General features: G+C 36.0%; 1 protein-coding gene across 3 annotated transcripts in view; it reads right to left on the reverse strand.

Annotated features, from left to right (window-relative positions):
• ULK4 (unc-51 like kinase 4) overlaps positions 1–20,935 on the reverse strand; it is a 249,705-nt gene that overhangs the window by 188,169 nt on the left and 40,601 nt on the right. For all 3 annotated transcript variants that reach the window (XM_055707054.1, XM_055707052.1, XM_055707053.1), the window contains exons 18-19: positions 11,997–12,104; positions 7,516–7,599 (exon numbers count right to left, since the gene is read on the reverse strand). In XM_055707054.1, the coding sequence (XP_055563029.1) occupies positions 7,516–7,599; positions 11,997–12,104 (192 nt within the window). The remainder of the gene's footprint in view (positions 1–7,515; positions 7,600–11,996; positions 12,105–20,935) is intronic.

The following is a 20,935-nucleotide window of genomic DNA, read 5'->3' on the forward strand; positions in this document are numbered from 1 at the left end:
CAGAATATACATTATAAAACAACTGCCTTATATTAAATACTGGTAATTATTTTTTAAAGTTATCTTTTATTATTAAAATTTCTGATCAGTTCAGAACCAAAACCATTAGACTTGTATCTTGTTCCCTCATCAGGGAAGAAATCCATATGAAAGCGGGAAATGTGTACTATATAGTTCACTGGCAAGCTCTAATTTATTAAAAATCTTGCTTAAACAGTACCTTGCACATCCAAGAGACAGAAAATTATCCTTTGTAACCCCATTACCCATTTACTGATTCAGATACATTCTCCAGGTGCCATGCTTTAAAATGAGAGGATTATGCACATTCTAAAAGTCAGATACAGCTAATTAGCTATAGCTGTATATATTAATTTATCCATGCAAATGTATTGTCGATATATAGTTTTTTCCAGGTTCTGTGAAATTATTACTGAAATTGTACATAATTGTGTACCTTATATTTACATTTGTAAGCAGAAATGGACATATACCGAGCTCCTGGAAGCTTTTTCAGTGGTTCCTCTGCTTTCACACAGGAAGACTTAAAAGGAGGCTTGCACACAGTTTCTGACCTCACCGTCTAGTTTCAGTGAAGGACTTCGTCAAAGCAACATAATCCAGACCAAATCAGACAAGAAAAATTATAAAAGATATCAAAAAGTAGTTTAGATATGGGAAAGATTAACGGTTCTAAGCACGTATCAGAAAAAAATGTGTAAAAGGAGGATCTGAAGGAAGGGAGGGGCAAACATAAGGGAGAAAACAGTGGAAGCAGAAAGGTAAGAGAATTGACTGGAACGTAAGTCTGAGAAGAGGCAAATGTAAAGCAGAAACTAAAACTGCGATTTCATTTAAGATTGAGTTGAATCTTAAATGTGATAACAAAAAGCAAAAATATATATGCAAAGTCAATGAGTAGATTCAAATAAGAGATAGGATGACACATTTGGGGTGAAGTAAACAAGGGTAACTTTAGCAAAGGAATTTTGAATAAACTGGGTAAAATGAATGAAAGGAAAAGGGTAGCCATATTAGCATTAGGCATTTAATATTACATAATAACCTTTCTTATTTAATAACAGAAAAAACAGAAACAGAAGGTATCTTTCATGACTGCGTAACACTGCAACTGTAAGAACACTTTAGCTGTAGAAATCTGGACCCTGCTATCTTAGAGACTGCACACAAGTATTTAAAAGTTGAACACAGACAAGAATATAGATGCCTGGAACAGGCATTATGTGTCACTGTTGGAAACGGTTGTTGGAAAACATTGTAATATTTACTACGTGGCTTCTGACAAACTGCAACGTTATACCAAGACTAAAAATGTAGAATTTGGCTTATCGTTTACTTACACAAGAGTGTACCAATTTCCTTATTTTGACACATCATTGAACATGCCTTTTCTTTGTCTGAGTTGAATATCACCTTCTATCTCATGTTAACAACACTGAAGTGCAGGAAATCTGAACTTGTGATCCACTATAGACAAAAGGCTGTCCCAATCCCCTACTCCACCATCCTAAAACCCCTTTCACCTGTACTTAATCTTTTGTCACTGTTAGATTCTGAGGCATAGAAGGTATGTGGAAATGACACTACCTGCATTTTCTGAACACTGTGTTCCTTTATAAGCAAATAAAAGGGACACACGTACATTTCAAACTCCTTCCTGCTCTACTGTTCTTTTTCAGAGGGCAATTCTGCTCTGAATCTTGCAGAACTCCAGAGTAGTTCATAATGAAACTGAAGAACAGCAAATTTACCTTACAAAACTCAAAGCTATATAAACAACAGTACTGAATGACATAAATTGGTTTTATTTTCTTGAATCCTTATCAAATACATCAAATAAAGCTTCTTAACTGGCAATAAAAAGCTACAAGTAAGTATTTACAATGCATATACTTAACACAGTGGTAATTCAGGATTTATTACATAAATTTAGTTTGCCATTTTCATTAATACCAAGATCATATGCAAATATTCATCTCAGAAAACACACTGATATAAAATTTAATTAAATTAGCTTAGGACAAATAAAATAAACTTATGATTTAATTAAATTTGATTGTGATTTCTTAATTTCTAATTAAGAATGCAAAGCTTACTTCCATGTAATAAATTGTTAGAGCAGGGAAATTTATTGAATAAATAGCTGATTACAGGCTACAAAGGTAACAAAGAAATACAGCAGCTAAGATCTTAAGCTGCAGTCAAAGAACATTAAGCACGCTGAAGACAAATTTAGACAGTATCTTCAGGATTTTCACATCCAGTGCTTTACTAGTTTTAAGTCAGACCTTAAAAAATTCTAGACTGTTCATTTTAACTATTTCTATTATCTGCTATTTCACAGCAGGATGCGGGGAGGGGGACAGTGTCATTCACATGCTCCCCTACCACACCTCTGTATCACTCACTAAGCATTGTGAGCCACTCACTGCCTGGACAAAGCAGCTCTGGTAGCAGGCACAGAGTGATGTAAAATTGACTCAAAAAAACCAAAAAAAACCAAACAAGAACCCAACCCAAACAAAACCCACAACACATTAGAGCCAGCGTATTAGGTTAGCAGAAAAGAACACTGATTTGAAATTCAGAAAGGTTCAAAAAGCAACAGTTTCTGTTGGTATATCAGTAATAAAAATAGAACTGAAGAAAACTGAGTTCACTGCTGAACAAGGTGGGGCCAAAGGACACAGGAAAGGCTCAGGAGCTCAGTGCCTTCCTTCTCTGCCTCCGTCTTTACTGCTCACAGGCATTCCATGCCCATGGGCCAAACAGCAAAATCTGGGGGAGTAAAATATACCTACAGGACAGGAAGACAGAGGCAGCGGACACTTGAGCAAACCAGACACGCGTAAGTCCATTGAACCAGAAAGGATGTAACTAGATGTGCTGAAGAAGCCAGCTGGCATTTTTGTGAAGGAGCACACATCTTCAAAAGTTTGTGGTGATCAGAGTCCTGTTGACTGCTGGCAGGGGACAAAGGGCATGGTCACCTTCCAAAAGGCAAGAAAAGGAATTCCTATTTCTGTCCCTGGAAAAATTACAGAGCAAATTTTCCTGGCAGCTATTTGCAGGTATGTGAAGGGCAAGATGAATGGTAACATTTAGAACAGATTTATCAAGAGTGAACCCACCTGACCAACATGACAAGCTTCAATTACAAGTTGACTGGCCCAGTGGACTAACAGAAAGCAGTGGCTTTCATTTACTTCAGCTTTAACAAGGCTCTCCAGATGGTTTCCGTTACCTACCCAAATAGCAAAGGTGTGGACTGAAGAGGACTACAAGGTATACAGAAAGCTGGTTGGACCACCAGACTCAAAGCGTTGTGATCAGCAGTACAAAGTTAAGCTTGTGTGAGCTGGTGCTATCAAGGGTCAGTATTGGGGCTGATACTGTTAATCATAGCATGTTCACAGATGGCACAAGCTCAGAGCAAATGGTTGAACCAACGGAATGTTAGTCCACCACACAGCTGGAGAAATGGTCAGACAGAAACCTCCTGACATTCACAAAAGTCAAATGCGAAGTCTTACACCCAGGATGGAATAACTCCTACAAAGCAGAGGGGCAGAGATGGACCTGAATATTTAACAGAACGGGTTGAACACAAACCGGCAGTGTTCCCTTATGGCAGCAAAGGTTAACTGCATACTGGGCTGCACACATACCAAGCAGCCAGCTGACCAAGGAAGGTGTTTTTTCACTTATATTCTGAAACATGAGACTATCTGGCCTACTGTGTCCCAGCTTAGTTACCCGTTGTAAGCTGGGCTTTGACATATGCCAGTTAGTCCAGAGGAGGTCCACCAAGATGACTGAGGGTCAGGTGCACATGATGATTAACGACAGGCTAAGAGAGATGTTTTCCAACACCTCACAGACAGTTAAAGAAGATGGTGCAAGACTCTTTCTGGAGGTACCAATAAAAGGTCAGGAGGAAAGAGACACAAGCTACAGCAAGGGAAATCCCCATTAGATATAAGGAAAAATATTCTTCACCATGATAGCGGTCTAACACTGAAATAGGCAGAGAGCTTACAGAATAACCATCCTTGGAGTTACTTGAAGCTTAAGTACATAAAGCCCTGAGGAACCTCATGTAACTTTGATGTTGAATGCAACTAGAAGCTGGCATTGTTTTAACAGGCGGCCAGACCACAAAATCTCCAGAAGGTCCAAGCTCATTTTTTCTTGGGATTTGCTTACCCTTATAAACCAAAAGATTGAAGGCACTTGATTTTCTTTACATATGGTCATAGTTCGTATTTTATTCTCTGTGAAAAAGAATATATGAACATAACTAGAAAACATTAAACATGCTCTTTAATATAACAAATCTGGCAATCAATTAAGAAGCGATTCTGAACACTAGGTATTTTTCTTCCAGTTACCTTGGTAGCACTATGCTGGACTCCCAAATGTCAAGATCTTTCTTGTACTGGGAAGCCCAAAACTGAACACAGCACTCCAGATGCAGTCTGATTATTGCTACACAGAGGGGAAGAATCACTTCCCTGAACCTGCTGGCTACTCTCTTGCTAATACAGCCCATGTTGCCGTAGTGCTTCTTCTCTGCTAGGGCACACTGCGGGCTCACATTCAACTCTTCATTGATTGGTAACCCTCCAAGTCCTTTTCTGCAGAGCTGCTTCCTAGTGAGCTTGTACTGTCGCAGGAGGCTATTCCACCCCAGAAGCAAGGCCTTGCTCTCACTTGTGTGGAGCTTCATGACATTCTCAGCAGCCCATTTTTCCAGTCTGTCCTACTCCTGACTAGCAGCCCTGACATCCAGCATATTGATGCTGCTCCTCCCACTAATTCGGTGTTATACAGCTGGAGAATACACTCCAGTTGGTCACTCTGGTCATTACTGAAGACATTACAGTAATGGTCTCTGAGGGACACTGCTAGTTATTGGCTACCAGTTGGACTTCGCACCACTGATCACTTGAGTGAATTTTCCTGCCCACCTTCTATCTTCCATTTAAACAGTCTGTACCTTACCGATTTGCTGATAAGGGGAGTATGGGAGAGCGTGTCCAAGGCCTTCCTAAAGTCAAGGCATACAACATCCACTGCCCTCCCTTGTCCACAGCGCCAGTTGTGTCCCCATCATAGAAAGGAATCAGGTTGGTCAGGGGGTTGGAGCATATGACATACAAGGAAAGGCCGAACCAGCTGCCAAGCCTTGAGAAAAGAAGGTTCAGGGAAGATCTTACTGCTGTCTACAACTACCTGACCAAAGGACAAAGAGAGGTTGGAGATAAATTTTTCTCAGAGGTTCACAGCCATAGGAGAAGAAGCAATGGCCCCAAGTTGCGACATGGGAAACTCCAATCATACAAGGAAAAACTATTTCTAAGAGGGTAGTCCAGGCATTGCCCAGTTGTGGGACTGCCATTCTTAGAGACATTAAAGAGTGAAATAGACATGTCCCTGAGCAATCTGATCTGTTTAGACCTGCTTTGAGAAGGAAGTTTAATTAGATGACCTCCAGAGGTCCATTCCATCCTAAAGTATTCTAGTTTTATAGCTTAAAATATTTTTTAAAAATTAATCTCTAAGACACATGGTTATATTTGAAGTCAGTCTGACAACACCACACAGATCTTTTCATAAAAATTCATTAAGCACATTTTTTTGTGTAACTTTTACTGCTTAAGATTGAGACCTACTTTCTCACTAAATAATGTGATAAACTGAAGAGACTGATATACTATCATCCTGAATGCATCTACTTCAGTAGTCCTACTTTTACAAGCTTTGAAACAAATATGCAAAGGTGACAGCACAAATTGAATTGAATACTTGAAAATCTTTCTCTCTCTGTTTTTCCATCTTTGTTCATTCCTCCTCCACCTCTACATCTAAAACATCTGGCACAAAAACTTGTTTTATATCTGGTTATTCTTTCCTTAAAAAAATCTCTTGCAAACAGATGTCTAACAATAATATTATTTTAACCATCTAGTTTTAGATGCTGAAACATCATTTCCAAGAAAGATGGGTGGCTGGTAAAGTTATGGAGAATAAGAAGAGGATTGCTGCAAGACTGGAGGAAAACAGTAGCAAAAGAAATTGTAGAAGTTAATAATAGTGGGTGTTAAGTTTCTCCATTTCCATATGTTTATGTACTTTACATATTTATGGGCATTTTAAATTCTTCACGTGGTGCTGTTCTGGAAAGTTGAGCTGCTACAACTGAGGCAGAGCAATTTGTAATAGTATATTTGCACTGTACTCACACAAACAAGCACAAATACTTAAAATTCCATTACAAACCTCAGGCATCTTCACAAACAGAAACTGTAGAAATGCACAGCTGTACTTGGTTAGCCTAGGCATAACTCTAAATTTACACTTAATTAAATCTAATTCAAAGTACTGCATGGGAAATGTATTTCTATTTTGTGTTAATTTTTTTCAAGAAAAATACACTAAGAGCAATTATTAAGTAAAATTTGACATGTTTCAGGACTAAGAAGTGATTTTATTCTATAGGAATAAATTAATGTCTTATGAATGTCTCGATTTAGTTTCTGTACACTGAATATTCAGAAATGGCAAGTCCTCCATTACTAAATTTATAATTTAATAGCTTCACTAATGTGCCTTAGAATGACATCTTATTCTAATTATGAGCTGGAAAGAGTCCACAATACACACACAGTTGTGTGTTCTTGATCACCTGAAGGTTTGAAGATGTTAAAATGCATATAGACTCTTCCTCTATTAATCACAAGCTGTAGGCAATAAAGATCTCAAAAAAAAGAAGGGAAAAGAAAAAGGTATTTTTCTTGCTTTCCTCCCCCCAGCAACCTCTGACATGTTTTCTGCCTTCAGCTTTGCCTCAGGCAAAAATAAAGTCAAGTGCTCTCATACAAATGTAAATGTAAACCCTCAAACTCAATTTTTTTTCATTTTACAAATTGGAACTATATGCATGTTTTTCTTCCCTTCTAACACAGCTAAGTCATCACCAAGAAAAATGAGGAATACAGCACAGCACATGTATGAGAATAAAACTAATTACTACTTTTTGGCCTTGAAAGAATGTTAACAACCCAGTAAGATAACAATGCAGTTTTCAAAACCTGTGTATCAGCCACTTCAAAATAGAATGTAAATCTTGCTCAAAGATTTATGGAAGATGCACGAAAATCAGATTGCAAGAGGACAGTACAAACTGTCAGAATATTTCTCAAGAGAAAGCCACTGCATTAATAAAATCCACATTTATCAACAGTAATTTATATATACCATCCCATTTCCAAAAAAACAAGCAACAATACATAAATGTTGAATGTACAGAGAACAACGCTACATTTTTGCATTAATCTCCTGCTTAGGTCATGGTCTTATCATGATTATTTAAATGCAAGAGCAATACTTAGCTGACAACGGACTGCAGTGCTGCAGGCTACAATCCTCACACAATGCCTAAAGGGTTATTACAGTGGAGAATTTCTATTGAGGACAATGAAAGAGCCTTACCCCTTCCCGAAGACACCTCATTAGCACAGTGTAAGCAGCCGAGGGAACAACCCAGCATTCTCTGGGGTGCTCCCTTTTTTCCTCCTGAAATGAAGTCAATGGCACATATGATTAAATAAAAAAAAAAATCACAATAATCTCAGTCACATAAAAATGGGTAACAGATTCTTAACAGGGATCATATTATACACATTTCAAATCAACATATGCAAAGTACATTAAATTCTAGGGCAGTATTGCTATTTACTGTTATTTCATTTGGAGCACAGAAATTTGTATTTTATTACCTTTATTTAAATAGTCTCCAAAATCCACTACAGTATTTGCCCTTGTATTTCCGGATTTCATTAATTCCTGATTCACACACACACACACAAATATATCCTGGCATTCCTCTCAATCATTTTAATCTCTTCAGAAAGAGATAAGTGGTTATTAATAGCAGTAGTGCTTCTCTTTCAATGTGACTTAATTCTACCAAACAAACTAAATTAATTCTGTCTGGCAACTAAACAAAAAATAAGCTTACTTTGGAAAAAGAGTATTCCAAGTCATACAAAGAGATACAAACTGTTTAAGAACAATTACTGTACGGTATAGCCTTCAGTACATACCAACCAACACTGTTCCAAGATCTTCATGTATTATTTCCTTGAAATCGCCCTGTTAGAGACACTGCACTGATTCACTGCTAGTTGAATCAGGGGTTTGATTCTTCCATTAGAAGTTAATAAACTCCACTTCCCCCCACGTTCCTTCCCCCACAGTAGCCTATTGTAAAACTTCTAGTTTAAAAGAAGACACTTGGGTATCCTTAAGATTTAACTAAAACAATCTCCGTGTCTAGGCTAGTAACAGAGATATTAGCAACTGAAAGAAAAAAAAAAAAGCCTCTTTTGGAAAAGAAAGTGAGAAATAATAGCCATTGGATGTTGTGAAGTTGATAGGCCATGAAAGCAATGTGTAGCTTGTCTTAGTAAGTAGACAAAGGATGACAAGCAACAGTTTCTGCAGATACTATACATTTCTTGAACTCTCTTAGTTATATCAGCATATTCTTTTTAGTATTATAATTAAGTGTCCCTAATAAAGAAACCATAGGATGGGCAAGGTGGAGGTTAATGGTGCAGAACCAAATTATACTTTCTAAGTTTCCTGATTTCTGAGTGGCTCACACTAATTCAACGTATATGATGTGATAATGTCAGGCAGTTAATTAAAGCATAGCACATTAGCAGGGAAGACTATCACCTAATTGCCTTGACAAATTTCATTTTCCTTCTGTACTGAAAATAAAACTTTATTTGCAACATGTATCAATAGAGAAAATGAGTTTGTTAAATGTCCCATTTTTTTAAGCTTTATTTCTGCTAACTTTGCATTAGGATGTATGGAACAATTTTCCTTGGAAGTAAACAGATAGTAAGAATAAGAGTGGTTTGACACCCAACAGAGACATCAAACCTACTACATTCCACCTCCTTCATCTTATCAGTGTAAAAACGTGTTGACATTTAACCAGAGTCTGCCTTCCACGGCTTAGCATATAAGTTTAAGAAAATGCAGCCCAAATTTCAAAGAGGGATGGTAGGTTACTTTCTAACAGTCAAGAGTGGAACCTGCTCTACCTGGAAAAGGCAGGACAAGACTAGAAGTCAAGACAGAGTTAAAAAAGCCTATATTGGAAGTAGCATGAATCTGCTTCTCATTTTAATAATCTGATTTAATCAGAAATTGTGTCAGGTTTTTCTGCAACCATACATATTAAATGTACTGTAAAATAAAAAGCCTTAAGAAACTGTACAGTCCTGAAGTATAAATTATTCTTCCATTATTCAGACTGATTAATGACTTTCTGTAAGGCTTAGTCTCTACTTAGAAATAAAAAAAGCAAAAGGTGTATGAACTTAGCACCATTCTTAAACACACCTATAAAATTTGACGTTTAATAAATTTAAATATATAGCCAAACAATGGGGATTCTTCCTACTTTTTGCTTACAGCCTATGTTGATTTTGGTTAAATTTTAGGTTCTGCACCTTAATAACACAAACAGCACAAAATGAGTAGAAATATTACATAGAACTTAAAAGTTTTCCCTGAAGGCAATTTGCTCAAGAGTAACAGAACATCTTCCCTGGGGTCTGCTCATGCTACTTGTGAATTGCTCTTGGCTTCATTTTGGAAGAAAAATGCAGAGATGGAGCATAAGGTCTTACTACTGTGATCTCATATGCAGGCACAGACACAATATCAGAGTTTAGGATTGCAGAGGACCATTATGCTTACCTCTACTTTTTCATAGTATTTTTAAGCCACAGAAGTACAAACAGTAAGCCTGTAGTTAAGGTAGCGATTCATGCTGCATTTGATTTTAAATGTTTGATAGTCTATATTTTACCAAATATTCATATAAAAAAAGAAATAATCTTTATCATTATTTAATATTAATATTGTGGTTGGGCCTAGAAACACTTAGCAAAACAACAAAGAGAATGAATAAATAAATAAAATCAGCCATGTCCCCAAAAACTTACATTTTAAATAAAAAATATTTAACAGCTTGATAAAACAATCAAGTAGTCTGAAGAGCAAAATGAAAGAAAACAAGGAATAAAATATTTTGTGGGCATTTCTTAATAAATTAGATGCAGTTATGACTTTTTTTTCTTAAATTAGTCAAGGCATAAAACTGCTGTTTAAAGATACAGACTGGGAATAAATGTTCTTGTTTCATCTTGTTATACTACCGCTGGGTTGGTATGTGATTGTGCAAGGTCATTCAATACTACTGTTAGCAGCTGAATGAGCAACAAAATGCCTACAACAGTACAGTATTTTGAGATCAAGTAGGTACAGAATAGAGAAATTAAAAGCTTTATAAAGACTTTTCTAAAAAAAGAAATGTTAAAAGAAGTGTCTCAAAGCATACAAATCACACTGGTATTCTTGAAGTTTTACCAAGACACAGTACATTAAGTTCATACATGTACAGTAGTTCCAAATATTTCTTCCTATTCTCTAATAATTACTTAGCTATGACTCAAAGCAGTGCAATCCGTTACTATACATCTTCCTGAAACACGAAAGAGTTGCCATTTAAATACAAGTTATCATGCTTCAAACATTGTGATGCTCATAAATCAAACAGTCTCAAAATTTTTTCAATTCACATTTTCAGAAGGAAAAAGATCTAGTAGGGTCAGTGGATGTAAATCATTTTGCTGTTACAGAGCCAGTGAAAACAGAATTGTTTCAACCATTTAAGTTTAATTTCAAAATAAAATCAAGCAGTGTAAAATACTCTTGCCAAATATAATTTTCAAGTTGGAATTTTAACTTTATTTGTTTTTATTAATGGTTAAAATACATAGTTTGCAATCTGTCTGATGATGCTAAATACAATTTTTCTCTCTCAAGGAAAACTGAGAAAGTATTAAACATAGAAATATACTGTGACTGTGGATGTATTTTACATAATATAATTTCTCAGTGTAAGAACAAGTTCTGTGAGTCTCTGGGTGTTTGACAAATTTGGCAGCTGTCTAACCAAAAAAAGGACGATGCTTGCTAACCTACAAAATACAAGGCAACCACTAAATCTTTCGGAACATTGCAAAGGAACTACAGGATGTTGACAATAAAACACTTAAGTTCAGTACAAAGCCATAACTACAGTAAGCCAAAATATAGATGGTACTTTCATTCCTTTATCAAGTGACCTCACAGACTAAACTAACATGATAGCATTCAGAGTAAATAGATTATGTAGCTAATACAAAGGCTCTAGAGAAGCTAGGGCTACGCCTTTGCTGTTTGAAGTCACCTTCATTTCTAGTGAGTAAAAGAAAGTATTTTACTTTTTGAGTAAGGAAAAAGAAAGGTGAGGGTTTAGAGCAGCTGTCATCTTCAGTTCCTACTATTGACAGTATTTCTTTTCTACAAATTGCTCATTTATTTTTAATGTGAACCTACTATTTCTAGACTGAAGGTTTAAATCAATTCTAGCCAGGAATCACTGTAATTCCATTTGAAATTAGTCAGGATCATTCCATTTCCTTTCCCACCGAGTTGTGAATTCAACCATGCTGGGATAAGATCTAATATGGACCAGATATATTAATTTACTAATATCATAGGCTGTCCTGATACACCCTATTTAGTCAAAGTCTCTAGCTAAGATGTTCTAACCCTTAGATCTGCCACCTGGAGGCCAGCAGTCATTATGGTGATTGACTAAATTGTTTTATGAAGTTAAAACTAGTTACTTCAGGTTGATACTTGAAGAATACAATTTAATCAATCTCAGATGAAGTACAGGATTGGACTAACATGTTTCTTACAGCACAAAAAGTATCACAGAACACACAAGGAAACTGTTGAGGATACAAATGAGAAAGTAATTTGCTTTTTTGTCTACTTTTCCATGGGAAATTTTTTTCACATTTGTTAAATTTGTAAGGATCCCTTGACAGTCTTACCTCACTGGCTATGAGGTAAAGAAGCTCCCCAAGTGCCGGTAGAAAACATTGTTTCAGTTTGCTGTTTCTGAAGTTCTCCCTGATGAGTTCAGTTAAAAGTATAATTGCCTAAAACAAACAAACAAAAAATAATCACAGAATACCATGTATAATGTTTTCTCAAGCAAAATGTCCTGTTAAGGTAACAAGCTTTATCTGAAATGCCATGTTACTGATACACTCTTCACTTATGCTAAAGAGCCATTTGCAAAGGATTTAATAAGCATGGAAAGACAAGAAAAAAGAATCATTACAAAACAGATAATACATGCTATATGGAGAAAAATGCAAGAAGTAAATAGCCTAGGTGGCAAATTATGAGCTATCCATTCTTCCCTTTCCCTCAGGACAATAGAGGTAGAGCTGCCAGGAAAAAAGAGTCGACTTGCTATTCCTATGTTTCTGTCAGAAGATCTAAAAGTTCTCATCATCATCAGGTTATAAAAAGAACAAACAAAACCCCGGTGCTGTCTTTTGTGTATATATTAAATCAGAACATAGGAACACTTAAAGTTTTGTCACCTGATCTCTGAGTTTACTGGCAACTCACTGTGTGAGAACTGGACATATCTGGATATAACCAAGTTTCTGTTTGCAAAGCTGAGATACACATACATAGATAGACAGACATTATCTATATTGAGGGGTTAGATGGAAATTGAGAATTTTTATTCATCTTGTGTAGGTGACCTAAGAAATCACTGTGCCAAACACACATGGAACAGATTCCAACCTAATGTTTAATGCTGGACTCATTCAAGAAACCAAGGACCATTTGGCTACCACACGTTAAATTGAAAAGCATGCTCTCTGCTGGCTGAGGTGTGCTCCCCAAAACCAAAAGCACTCCAATATGTACCAATCATATACAGTAGAGAAGCTAGTAGTTTCTTTAAGAAAGATGAAGCTACATGTGTTCCCCCTGCTCCAAAACATGAATGCCTTGCAAGAGCAGGAAAAGAAGACTGTTCAGCAGATACAGATTTCATAAACTTTCTATGTGCCTATGTTCCTTTGACTGCTGGGAAGGATTTAGTTCTAATACTTTTAAAGTACTTATGAGATAGAGCAAATGAGCTCTCTAAACAGATACCATCAGTGAACTGAGTGATTTCCAATACTTTACAAGATCTGATAAGTGAGATTTGAAGTTATTTTTATGTATTTTAAATAAATGGCAATATTGCACATACTATTCCATTTTAAAATGTGGAAACAGTCAACTTTTTAATTATTACTTTACATGTGAAGTGTAATGTAGAATGCACTACATTTTTTAATTAAACAGAGAAAGCATTGCTGTAAAGTATCAGCCTAGGGAAACAGAACAAGAATAGTAGTACAAGCAAATAATAACACTTATTGTGCATTTTATTATTATACAGAAAAGAAGGCAATAGAAAGCATCATATTATGATCTCCTTAATACAACAAATAGGGCATGAATTTTATTTCGTTCTTCTGCTTATGAACTCTTCCCTTCCTATTTAAGTAGCAAAACCATTATCAGCAGTATAACTGAGACATTTCTGAATGTCTGGAACAAACTGAAATGTTTATTTTATGCTGTAGTACAAAAAAATGACACTTAAAAAATTAGCTTGTTTAAAAATGTTTTAAGGTAGGACTGACTCTGTGACAGTCCTATCCCAAAGTCATTAAGTCCGGGCCTTAGATACTGATGATACTACAAATATCTGATAAGAAGCAGAAATGTTTATACAACAAAGATCATCTAACTAATCAAAACATAATGAAATAAGTACTGCATCACTGTAACAGACTTTTTATTGTTCTCTTTAGTTTAAAACTACTTTTAATACAGTTAAACAATACAGAAAAGTTAAGGAGACAAAAAAAATTTCTCTAGTGTTTTCCCCAGTTAAGCAAGTATTGTATTATCTGCATACAGAGCACAGACTTCTATCGTTCGTCTCATTCTATTCATCTATATTCTATTTGAATACAAACATGCAACATTTCAACCTGGGCACAAGGGGTCTAAACAGCAGCGGTTCTGGGAAACCACTTCATGCAGTCAGTTTCCTCAGATACTCTGAAACTTTGCATGAGGTTTAAAGTGAGAACCTGACAGCCATTCTTTCAGACTGGTCTCAATCCAACAAAAAGATAAGAATTTTTCAGTTCTGATTACGGGCCTGCCAATGTGGGCTTCTTTCTCCTTCTGTGGAGGATCCAAGTCCAACTCACTTGAGCATCAGCTTCATTGCACACTCAAGAAACTGCTCAATTCACTTCAGCTGACTGAATCCCACCACCCTAACACTTACAAGCTTCATAGTTTTGCCTCTGTTAAGAAGCTTTCTCTAAACAGAAAAAAGCAGTCACAGCAGACAGAGATTTTCAGGTAACCCATGAGAGTTAGCTCAGATAACTGGTTTTCAGCTGAAATACTCATACAGCCCAGTGTACAGCAGAGACTGGTATTTCAGATAGTACACTTAAAACGTGGAATCACCCCACTTGGTGACCTGGAGAAGTCAAGCAGTTCACAAAATCTGGTTAAATTGTGGTGGTTAATCTGTGATTTGTTTGCCATTATGTGTTCTCTAACTTTTTCACATTCTTTACCAACACACTCCAAGCACGGGATATCATGTGACAGGGATGGAGTGGTAAAGACAGACTGTAGCCTGGGTTGAGTATGAGGCCACAGAGAGTGAACACATGCTGTTGCTGATTATAATGCCACATTGTGCACTTTTCTGAACTGGAAGAAAAGCACCAGCATAATGAGGGATGACAAAATATAGCCACATTCATTTACCTACATTGTAGCTACAACAGCAGATCTTGCTTCCAAAATTTTTTTCTGGTACTGTAGCTACTAGCCAGACAAAGGATGGATGCAGCTCAAAAGAAAAATAGAGATAAACACGTTTTCTGGACATAACCAAGGAAGTAGTGTAGCTTGTGTGTTACAAATATAGGAGTGGAAAAAACTTAGGAAATGGGAAGCTTGAAGTTGAGGAAACAGATGTAGATGAAAGGACAATGTGAATGCAGAAGGAGACTAAGGGAAGTATGCAAGATTAAGAGTTTGATCTAGAGTGACAGAAAGGTGATACTGTCATCCACATGAAAAATTTACAACAAAGGTCCCAAGGAATTTTAGTTTCTCTTGTTAGAAAACTGTGGACCACAGCCACTTCAGCATTACTCCATAAGACAAGAGTCAAGCAATCTACAGTCCCTCCTCTGAAAGGGATTTAATGTGATATACCTTTGAAGAGATGTGTGGTAACTGAAGGATGCTTTTCAGTCACGAAGATACATACTCTTTAATTTGAGTAGCACACAAAAAAGATAATTAAAAACCAACACCAACCAAACCACCACCATCGACACCAACCAAACCACCAACACCAACACTGTGGTTTTCTCACAAATCATGAGAAGAGTTGGGCGGGCCAAAGGCAAAAGTTACTTGAAATAGTCCTGGCTCTCTACTTTCAAAACATGCTCTCCCCACTACCTCAAAAGGCCTTGCAAAGCACAGTCCCATCTAGTCATTAAGCAAGAAGCAGCTAAAAAGAAAGCATTACTCAGAGTTTTTTCAGAAATCTAAAGAACATAAGACATTTTGAACATAAATTCCACCCCATATCAAGCAATGAATATAAATGCCAAGACACATATATTGGCTGCTGATCACTGCAAAGCAGATAGCAAATTTGTCATTATGCATACACCCCAGAAAAAAAAATATTACAAAAAATATGTAATACGTTATTAAATTCTTGGTGAAACATGTATACTACATATCCACCAATTAAAAAAGTAAAAATGTAATTTAACTTTTTATCCACAAAGAACAAACACATAGAAAAACAGCATAGCTCATAAAGTATTTTAACTTGAGAGGTATTCTAGGCAGGAGACAAAAATTCTGTTGTTTTCTGAGAGAGGACCAGTAAAAATATGGATGATCTTGAAAAAACAGTAGTTCATTATCATACCTGACTTGCCGTTCAGAACAGCGAATAACCTGATATAAGAAACTACCTTAATGCTTATCAGCATCTTACAAGTCACTTCAGATTTATTGCAAGACATCATCTTCTAGAGATCTTTATCGGAAAACTACTTGTAGACTATATGGCTGGATTCTGAACAGCTTCCATTACAAGGTTTAAATTTTTTACATTGAAAAATTCATAAATGCCTAAAATCACTTGCTCAGTAAACAAATATTGTTTCCTGAACCTTTTGCTAATATGAAATGCAATTTATATTTTTGCAAGTCATAATGTTTTTGCAGTCTCCAACCTTACTGTCATTTCCATCTACATAAACAGAGGTAAAATATTGACACAAACTTCTCCAAAACTCAAAGAAAATAATCTGAAAATTAGTCTCATTTTAGCAGACTTTGCAACCAACTATTCTGTGGAGATTCCATCACAAACATTGCTAAAAAGCATAAAGGGAACTGAAAGGTGAATCAGAAAGTAATAAACCAAAAAAACAACAAGAAAAAACCCCAAGAGTTTACTGAGTTTAACAATCACCCCAGGAAACAACAACTTCCAGTCCTAAAAGTTATAAAATTTACTTTAAAAAAAAAAAAATACTTTACAGATATACTTGGGAGTACAGCGCTTCTTCCTCAGTGCACTGAAGAGTTTTTATCCTCAGCTTTCCTTGATTTTCCTTCACCTTCTGACCTTAACAGCTTCGTAACTCCAGTCTTTGTACAGAGAAATCATATAAAAATTGGAATTGTAGTGTTCAAACAAAAGCAAAAAAAATCTACTAAACAAACTTTGACCTTTCCCCTCCCCCTTTTTCTTAATGTACTGCTATGTTCATTAACTGTTTTCTTTAACTGCTTTCAGAACATTTCCTCAGAAGTTATTCAGGAACTTTAAATAGCCTGCCATTCCAAACAGCACTGCACTTACATATTTCAAAAATAAATGTATCAGTAGGTTTTCAAGCTTCTAATATATCAGCTTAAGAAAACAGTACTCAGGTTGTTTCAAGTGCAGTTCTGCACTAAATGACGAACACACAATGACATCATTTTCTCCTTTATTAGATTTGTTTTCTACAGCTATACAAAACTACTCTTGCTTTTGTGATGAAATACATATTTTGAGAACTTTCACTGTGGAATCAATACTACTAAAAGTACCTCAGCGCTGCAGCATTAACAGAAATTATCCATATTCAGTTAACACTTCTAAACTTTGTCTCTTTAGATTGAGGGTGAACATGTCATGAAAATAGTAGTTAGACTACACAAAACTGAAGAGCTATGTGGTAACACAAGCTGCAGACAATAGTCCCAGCAGACTAGCTAGGAACATTAAATCATCATGATACCTAAGTTACAATTGCCTGCTTCTTTGCAGGCAGGACTCGATGAAGAAATCAAATTGTACATCTGCTATAGAGAATCAAGGCAGGCTGTTCAGGATTATCAGCTTTAATGATATATTTCATCCAGCAGAAAACCCTGATTTAGTATCAACACCAAACTTGTTTTGCACCTTCATTTTCCCAAATCACAGTTAATAAATTTAATAATGGCAAATTGTTATGATACACTATCTAAATAAATTTATGCATGCAGTCCTGAATTTCTCAGAATCTTATGTGAATTAGATTTTGTATTTAGTAATAATTAAATAATTAAAACTTTGTTTTTAGTAAACTGTTCCTTTGCTCCCTTATATTCTCACTATTATTCTGTTTGGCTGCCTTATTACTCACTTGAAATTTTTCAAAACTGTCATTAACATTAAATAATACTGGCTAGATTTTTCCATCTTTCATGGGTTTTTTGTTGTTCATTAAAATTAAGAATTTAAGATTTAAAATTAATTATAATGAAAACAAAGAACAATGTTTGATATTGGTGAACAGAAATTACTGTTTCTCACTCTCCTAGATTTCAGGACTAGCAGACCTAGTTATTATTTTTATGCTGAAGTGATAAGAAGAGGAAGTCATTCTCCTGATATTCCAATTCCTGCTCTTTTCTCATATTTGAATGAAAAGTGGTAAAACTGAGTTAACTAACTTCAAACTAAGAAGTTACTTTTCTGTGCACTAACAAAAACTGCCAAAAAGCTAGTCAACACTGCAGTAAATTCAAATGTTCATTTTAAAGAAAACTGGTTTATTAAACAAGAGAGAAACCTGTCTGAAGAAATCTGAGCCATACGATTAGTGACTGACTCATGACAAAACTGTTAAACCTTTGTTAAAGAGAAACAGTGTAAGTTGCATGAATTTTTATGTGTGTGGAGTTGATGTCCATTAAAGGTTAATTTTAGTAACAGCAAGTAGGTTAATAACAAGAAAAGCACAATTAAATTAGCAGAACCACAGACTAATAGAACTGTATGGGGGTAATGTGGCAGAAGGCACTGAACATGAAGTCAGTACATGTCATAGGGAATACTCACTGTTCTTAAATGTTTATGGTCTCTCAAATACAAGTCTATATTTACCATGATCAGATAATGGCCTCTCTTTCTCTGGAGAGCATGCAGTCTAACATTTGCTCTATGATTTTCCTCTGTTCACTGAACACATTTAAGTAATCAAATATTAAACAAGTGCAAGAAACAGGAGCTCACAGAACACATCACATACTGAACAGGAAGAGTGTCTGTGCCGTTAACCACACTTAAGATCTTCATGTGTTCTCCGCCACAGAAGCTATGAAACACAAAGTTTTAATTCATCATCTACATTATAAGCACCATTATACATATACACAAATATTTTTATCAAAATACATTTAATGTTATATACTATAAAGCATTTATGAATATGTAATTTTAAGAACATATTTTAAATGTCCTATAAGTAAAACGGCAAGCTATTTTTCCTGCTGTGTCATGTGCACAGATTACTTTTGATCTTGACAATAGTGATTTGCACAAGATTTAAAATATTCTTTCATCCTTTCATAAGGCAAAATATAAGACTTGAAAAAACTCTGCCCAAAAGCTTTGATTCAATGTTAAAAGGCGGTATAAATTTTAGATAAAGTACATTACCTGGTAAAACACACAACAGAAAAATTAAGTTTATTTGAATTATGAAGTCTGATAAATAAAGTCTCCTTCTTCCCTACAGTACATTATTTTTTCTTTTCAATTTGCCTATATTTTCCCTTTTAAAGAAGTAAATAGTAATGAACTGCAAGTCCTACACTGTCTGGTAGAAGACAAGAAAAAATATTCATAGAATATTATATCATATCATAGAAGACAAGAAGAGAAGAAAGAAGAAATATTCATAACTGAGTAGACAGTCATTACCTTCATCTACACTAGTGTGTGGAGTTGATGTATTACTACTACCTGTAGTAGATTCTCAAACCATTTCAAGCTGTATCTAGAAGTTTCTCTCCAGTTTCAGGAGTCCATAAGTAAAAATCACAGCATAGTAAAAAAGAAGGTATTTTATATCTTAAGATGTAAAGAGGCAACGTATAGATTTACCATACTGCTCCATCTCTGATCTATTAGCATGACTATCAGCAAGTATTAGTGTGAATTAAAACGTACTTGTAATTCTGAAAACCCTTACAGTGACAAAACTGCCAGTGCTTCAAGCACAATGGAAATTAGTTTTCCGTTCATTTTCTTGTGTATACACACATCACATAACGTGGAGAAGTAATGTGAAAGCACTCTCAATAAGCGGACAAAGTATGCCGTGGTTATATTATCAGTAACGAGAAAAGAAACTACAGCAATATTTATACCAAGTATGCATCTTTAAAATGGCCCATTTAAAAAAAAAAAAAAAAAAAAAAAAAAAAAAGAGACTAGCAGCCTTCTCCAAACATCTCGAGCATGTTGCCTACTTCCCTTCTCAATAGAGTATTGTATTGGGCAGGGCTGATCCCCATAGCAGCCCTCCCAGTGCTGTGCTTGTACTGGTACCTAGAAAAGTGGTGATAACACACCAGTGTTTTTTGCTACTGCTGAGCAGTGCTCGCACAGCCATGAAGGCTGTCTCTCCAACATTCCCTTGCTCCCACCAGCAGGGTGGTAGTGAGAAAGATCTCGGGAGGGGACACAGTCAGGACAGCTGACCCAGAGTGACCAAAGGGATATTCCATGCCATATGACGTCTGCTCAGATATAAAAGCTAAGAAAAAGGAGGAGGAAGGTGGGGGCATTCTTATTTACAGCATTTGTCTTTTGGAGCAACCGCTACCCATACCAAAGCCCTGCTTCCTGGGAAGTGGTTGAACATTGCCTGCTGATGGGAAGTAGAGAATAACATCTTTTGTTTCCCTTTGATTCCACACGCTTGTTCTCTGCTATTGCTTTATTAATCTGCCTTTCTCTCGTCCCACAAATGGCTTATTTTCCCCCCACACCCCTGTTCTGCTGAGGAGAGGTGTGATAGAGCAGCTTGGTGGGCACCTGGCATCCAGCCAAGGTCAACTCTCCACAAAAATTAAGAGTTAAAATATTACAAGGGATTAACAAATCAATCAGGAGTTGGATCCATGTGTACCTGTGATCCACTACACCTCAGTGAAAGCTAGTTAAATATCCTGAAATAAACAAGTGGCTTGACTGAAGAGTTAGGTGGCAAGATGGAAACAGATAGTTTTGTCCAACTTGTATAGGGTGCAGATACAAGAAGAAAGGGTCTGAAACGGTGAAATATTCAGGTTTTGCAAATTTTGTGTTCAATACAATAAACTGGGTGATGGAAGAAGGAGGACTGAAGGGAGATCTGACCAGCAGACTATGGATGTGGTACTAACGTTGTCCAGAATGTAGAAAAAAAGATAAGCAGATGTACAACATATTGCAGAGTTTATGCAGAAATATAGCTCCTCCAGGGAGCAATACCAGATGGATGTGTGACATTTTTCTAGATGGAATACAATGCAA

This window comes from Falco cherrug, chromosome 4, assembly GCF_023634085.1.
Source record: "Falco cherrug isolate bFalChe1 chromosome 4, bFalChe1.pri, whole genome shotgun sequence".
Taxonomy (NCBI): Eukaryota; Metazoa; Chordata; class Aves; order Falconiformes; family Falconidae; genus Falco; species Falco cherrug.